This window comes from Frankliniella occidentalis, unplaced genomic scaffold (genome assembly GCF_000697945.3).
Source record: "Frankliniella occidentalis isolate FOCC.00 unplaced genomic scaffold, Focc_3.1 Scaffold72, whole genome shotgun sequence".
Classification (NCBI taxonomy): domain Eukaryota; kingdom Metazoa; phylum Arthropoda; class Insecta; order Thysanoptera; family Thripidae; genus Frankliniella; species Frankliniella occidentalis.
Window position 1 is genome coordinate 553,291 of NW_026267202.1, and position 6,037 is coordinate 559,327.

Here is a 6,037-nt window from a genome sequence, read left to right on the forward strand (position 1 = left end):
AGACTTACCTGAAAGAAGCAGAGTGTGCAAAATTTATGACCAGCCTTGAAATTTTACATCAATTTATAGTTGTGGTTAAAAGTGTAAATAATATTTATCAACAATGTTTGTGTGTGTAAAAAATGAACATTTAATTTTTCCATCAATGAGTAGTAGTGTCCCCGGGTCCAAGTGCATCACACAATACATTAAGACATTAAGACTTAACATTACATACTTTAGCCATGATTTTGATGTTCAAGACTCATTGTCAGATCTGGTTTTGCTCAATACAACTTTTGGCTATATTGTAATCATGCAAGGCCTATTTTTACATTTTGGAATATTATTTGTGCTCCGTTAGATTTTAAGTAACTTGCTGTGATCTTTCTTTCCTAATGAGTTATTACATATTGTCTCTTGTCCAGTGCAAATGTAAACAATGCTAAAGCCAGGGAAGAAACACTTAAATGGAGAAGCTATTGAGAATTCTGAGATCTGAGATGCAATTACAGAATTCTCTTTTTCAGCTATGTTTCTCCTTTCTTACTTCTCCCTGTCATGTAGTCATAGTTTGTATATTTACAATTAGAGATTATGTAATATTGGCTAGAAGTAGGTGGATGGTGTAATGTTCTAAGACATCTTCTCACAAATCAGTCTTGGTAGCAAGTTCTTATAAGAAAATCAAGTGCACATTTTGATTGCCGTCCTGCTTATATTTCACCACATCTGCATTTGATCATGTTTAATTAGACATTTAAATTTCTCTGTACAATTTTTCAATAAAACATTTACATCATAAATGGAAATGCGCCCTAATTATCTTTGTCTTAGCATGTATGTTTACTGATCTTTTGAAAGCTCTGGTTTAGGTTCAGGTTATTCATTTGTACTAGAACAACTAGAACACAGAAATTTCTGAGTGTTATTTGTTCTTTATTTGAAATTTTCAGTCATAATATTTATTAACATTTCAAGAACCTCAAAGTACATGAAGAAAACTTTTAACCAATATATTACACAGCATCAAGCTTTCTCATTGAAGGATATTTTTTTTCTCTGTAGTGTTCATTGCTTTTCTTAGTTCAAAGAGTTTTACCTGTATGGTTTCTCTCTTATTTATTCTATTTATTGCAGTAGTTAAGTAATATTTTGTCTAAATATTCTCATGAATTTTCTTAAGGGTTTTGAAAACTACAAAGTCATATTCTAATCACAGAGCTAAACACATTTTAGTCATTAATATTGTATTTGTTATCAAATATCTTGGCAGATACATTCAACAACACTGCACTCTACAGTGTTTGACTTTCACTTGCAAGATCTTGTGTAAGATGAAACATTTCACTGTTTTCATTCTGATCATGAAGCTGGCACGTTGCACAATTGGAAGTCGTAAAATTTCCAGCTCAACACTTACAAGTATGTATTCAAGTTTTCCGTCAAACATCTGAATGTATGCGACAAGGTGTTACACACTTGCAGTATAGGACTCTAACTTGCAGGTGCTTGCCAGTTAAACACTTAACATACCAGTGATGTAACTACTTCTGTACCAGAAATTAAGTTTGTAGGAAAGATCTGTGTTTGAATTAATGGACTTCTCAGGACATTTAGATCTTGGACTTATATAAACATTTACTCTACAAAATTGCAACAAAAGATCCGACTTCACTGCTGTGTCCACATAAAAACTTTTAGGGGCACTGGATGATTAGCAACCATGCCTGGACATCTGGAAATGCTAGTAAAGTTTTTAAATTGGCTAGTTTTGTGGTTTTCATACCAAGAATACTCACATTTAAAATTGCATTGTAAAATTTCAAATTTTTTGAAGAATTGGAAAATTCTGCAAAATAGTCCAAGGAAAGAAATTAGCTTTTAAAGGATATTATGACACATTGCATCTTCATTATTTTTATACTTATTAACTCTAACTTGAAATTGATTTATCATTCCCAGTACATATTATTCAATTATTTAAAGATGTAATTCAGTTGTGCATAAAAACGCATCAGTTTTAAAAGTCACAATTTGAGCACTTGTAAAAGTGTACTTAAAGCCACGTGTATACCTCCCTTGTTTTGCTTGTACCAAATGAGGAGCCTACTTACAGTACATATTTGTGGTAACTTTTGGTTATTGGGTACGTACTGGATGCGGGACAAGAATATAGTTAAACCTTAAAAATTGTACAAAGTCCAATGGAAAAATAATATATATGATTACTCATGACCCAAATTTGCTCTTGTCAAGAAGAATTAGACATTTATTAACTGAGCACTTAACTGTTCTTCTCTCAAAAATAAGACCTATTCATAGGGAGAGTGCCATCATTTCCCTTTCTAAAAATTAATGATGACAACCCTGAATTTGTTTATGATGATTCTGGCCGAGCTCTGGTGCCGGTGTAGTAGGCAACCCTTCGTACTGCGCGTAGTGTGGGATGCCTACCAGCAGGCAGTCGTAAAAGTCTCGAGGATGGCGCTTTTCTTGCGAGCATCAGAACAATCACAATTTCAAATTCAAGGTCGGTAACTGGTCAACGTAGATGTGTACACCCTAAATGATAATTGATACCACCTTCCCTCCACACTTTGAAGAAAGGCGACGAATCTCATAAAATTATTTAATAATTGAAACCACACTTTTTTTACAATAAATATAAACCACGACGAAACACACAAGTTATATTTATAATTATTATTAATAATTGTATCAAGAACAACTATATACTTCCTCTACTGTCTCGCTGGTGCTGCGGGGCCGACCTGCGGCGCTTATCACAAACCATAGCTAGCTACTCACATTACTCATTATTTCACCCTGCGCGGCCCGCTCGGCGGCCTGTCCGCCCGTTGTGGTGTGCCCTACACCTTGGTCCTCTTCGGTGTATTTTCACCAATGATGAGTTCGACACGAAAAACAAAATTGACACACACGTCAGTTTGACTGAAACAGGTCCTTTCTTAATGTGACGTCACACACTTAATGTCTCGTCCATTTCACTCGAGGATATGGTACACGTTTGGGCCCTTTAGTTCTTGTTCTAGCTGTCTGCCGGTCAACCACGGCGGGCAGGCATCACTCCTTGGGCACGACCGACACGTACACGGGCCTGTACAGCACGACGGTCTCCTGCGGGAGGCTGGTGCTGCCGTCGTACACCTGCCCCAACAGGAACTCGGGGCCGATGTAGGTGCCGCCCTCAACGTGCTCGCTCGCCACCTCTAGAGAGAGAGAAATAAGACTGTTCAAGTGAAAACGGGAGGCACATGCGGTACCACTCACTACAAGCACTGGACCCGTACGCACCGTATTGAATGTTGGGCTGCTGCGGACTGTTGGGGATCCGGAACGGGACCGTGGCGATGGTCAGCGGGAAGTGCATCTGCAGGTCGTCGCCCGAGCGCTCGAACTCGAGGTTGACCTTGAGCACGTAGTAGATCTGCAGCAGCCGGCACACGCCGACCAGGGAGGGTGGCATGACGGGCAGGCGCAGCGTCCCGCCCGAGTCCCAGGTGCGGTGCGTGTGCGGGCCGACCTCCTCGCCGCGGTACTCCAGCACCAGGTGCTGCAGCTCCTTGGTCACGCCCAGCATGCCCCGGTCGATGAAGTACTCCACGTACTGGACGGGCGCGACAAACGATTAGAGAGCGGTAAAAAAACCAAGGGAGTACTTCAGTCACAAAAATAAATTCAGTGCACTCCCTCAAAACAAAACAGAAAAAATTAAGAAAATTTTTAATGGCAATAAAACTTCGAGAAAAAAAAATAAAAAACTTTTTAAAACAAGTCAGAAAAAAAATTGAAAAAATAAGAAAACATCGAGAAAAATTGAGAGGAAAAAAAAAGAAAAATCGGCGTAGGCTTGAATTTTTAGTGAAGTACTCCTAAATTCGGACACTCACCTGCATGAGGCGCACCTTGAGGCGCACCGACTCCTCGCCCTGGTTCTCCACGGACGCGCGCAGCTTGAGGCTCTCCCCGGAGCAGTAGGCGCTGCGCTCCAGCTGGGTGTGCAGCATCACGGCGCCCTTCTGGCAGCACAGGCAGCAGGTGGGCCGCTTGTCCTGCCCCACCATGGGCTTCTGCAACAGGACGGTCGGGACGTGCGAGTGAGAGAGAGTAAGGCGCACTCGCACTCCACCCCCTCTCTCTCTCTCTCTCTACTCCCTCACATCCCTTTCTCTCTCTCTCTCTTGCTCGCTCTCTCCCTCTCTCGCGCGCGCTCATGGCGCGGGGCTCTCACTCGGCCCGGCCGATTCACACTTTATTTGCCGACGTGCACGAGGCGCCACACCGACGCTCGCCGGTGAGTAGGTCAAACCGCCACACAGAGAGGAGAGACCGAGGGGCGAGGGGAGGAGGGAGGTAGAGCGCCACGGCACGTGTGGGCTACAGCCCACCCCACTGGGCCACTGGGCCTGCTGCGACCCCCCAAGCCGAGCAGCGTGAGCAGCGTCCACGGGCACCAGCACAGCGCCAGTAATACTCTATTTTGGCTTGGAAGTGGGAGAGGGGGTAAGGTGGGGGGGGGGGGGATACACCATCACCACCACGGTCATGGTGTCATTACGCGTTGTCATTACGGCCTATTCTCTTTTCAGAGAGCCTTTCAGCCGCTGGGCATGAATAGAAACCATGGCATAATATAACCCTATTTAACGATAACTGTGATTACAATTGTGTAAAAATTAATTGTTGGCGCAACGTGGCACTCCCGCGCTCGCTCGACGTAAGTACATCGTAACCCGCGCAGTCTCATAAAGCCGTGTTACGCGGATGGAGCTGAAAAAAACAAAACACAAACAACAACTGATTCGACTTACGAGGTACTGGTCGTCCATGCAGTCGATGTGCGGTCCGATGATGGTGAAGTACTTCATCCCCTGTGGCGGCGACGCGTAGGGGATATCCACCGTCACCTGCAACAAGGTGTTACACTTGCACTGTACGGCTGATAGATATAAGTTGAAACTTGATAGAACAATAACATGTGATATTTTAAAATCCGCCAGAAAGTTAGTCCGTACTTTGTCGTTACGGACTTGCCAGGTACGGCCTTTCGGCAAGCTCTCATAGCGCCTGGCAGGTAGGCAACATCTTGCCAGCAGTGCACGCGTGCACTGCGGGTCGGCCTACCCCGAGTCTTGCAGGCGCTCAGCTCCCGTAAGTTCCCAAACAGGCTTCAGGTAAATGCTTTCTTCACGGCGATCCCTTTGTGATTACAATGACGACGGCGAACACAACGGTTTTACATTGACCTCCTTGGGCAAGTTGAAAATTCATATACTACCTCGGTTTCATCCCTGGGTTTTGCCTTTGACAGTAAAAACTCGTGGCACCACACTACCCCCGCCCAGCACTCACACGTTCACTCCACTCTCGAGGGGAGGCGGTGGTGGAAAGAAAGAGGGAGCTGGAGAGGGTAGTAACAGAAAGGGGACTGCGGGCGAAGGGAAGGGGGGGGGGGTCAACGCCGCCTAGAAGACGACGGCGACGACGACGGGGAGTGGGAGCTAATACAGCGCGAAAGTTATTGCTCGTAAATTTGGCTCGTCTTCGCGCATCTTTGTTCCCCCGGCACGTACACGTACAGTATATACCCCCCACAACGTCATACTGGCGCGATTGTTTCGCGTCACACTATAACGCACTGCTGCTGGCAGTGGACGGCAGCGGAGGCAGCTGACGCGGTGGTCACGGTACAAACTGCGGGCGGGGCTTGGCTTGACCTATTTCACAGGTAACGTCACCTACATAACCCAAATTGACTTGCCCCCTCCCTTCTCCTCTCCGGGAGAGCCCTGTCCAGGCGGCGCGGCGGCGGCGCCCCCGCCTGCCCCCGTTGTGCAGGTCCCCCACAACACCCCAGTAGGTCCCCTGTAGGTCCCCTGTAGGTCCCCTGCAGCCTCCCCCTGCAGGTCCCCTAGGGGGGCCCTGCCTCCTGGTCTCCTTTGGCCGTTTTATGGCTCCTGGGGTGGATTTATCGCTACTCACTGCTGTCCAGTCGGGCCCACGGGGTGAGAGCAGCGTGGGGTGTGGCGGTACG

The 6,037-nt window shown here is 45.8% G+C and overlaps 2 protein-coding genes across 2 annotated transcripts in view; one reads left to right on the top strand and one right to left on the bottom strand.

Annotated features, from left to right (window-relative positions):
• LOC113210405 (apolipophorins) overlaps window positions 1–791 on the top strand; it is a gene marked incomplete in the record, with an annotated part of 15,409 nt that extends 14,618 nt beyond the window's left edge. Inside the window, 1 exon segment of the mRNA XM_052268599.1 lies at window positions 1–791.
• LOC113210414 (arrestin domain-containing protein 2-like) overlaps window positions 604–6,037 on the bottom strand; it is a 56,570-nt gene continuing 51,136 nt past the window's right edge. Inside the window, exons 4-7 of the mRNA XM_052268600.1 lie at window positions 4,815–4,910; window positions 3,894–4,073; window positions 3,298–3,610; window positions 604–3,212 (exon numbers count right to left, since the gene is read on the bottom strand). Of these exons, the coding sequence (XP_052124560.1) occupies window positions 3,067–3,212; window positions 3,298–3,610; window positions 3,894–4,073; window positions 4,815–4,910 (735 nt within the window). The 3' untranslated portion in view covers window positions 604–3,066. The remainder of the gene's footprint in view (window positions 3,213–3,297; window positions 3,611–3,893; window positions 4,074–4,814; window positions 4,911–6,037) is intronic.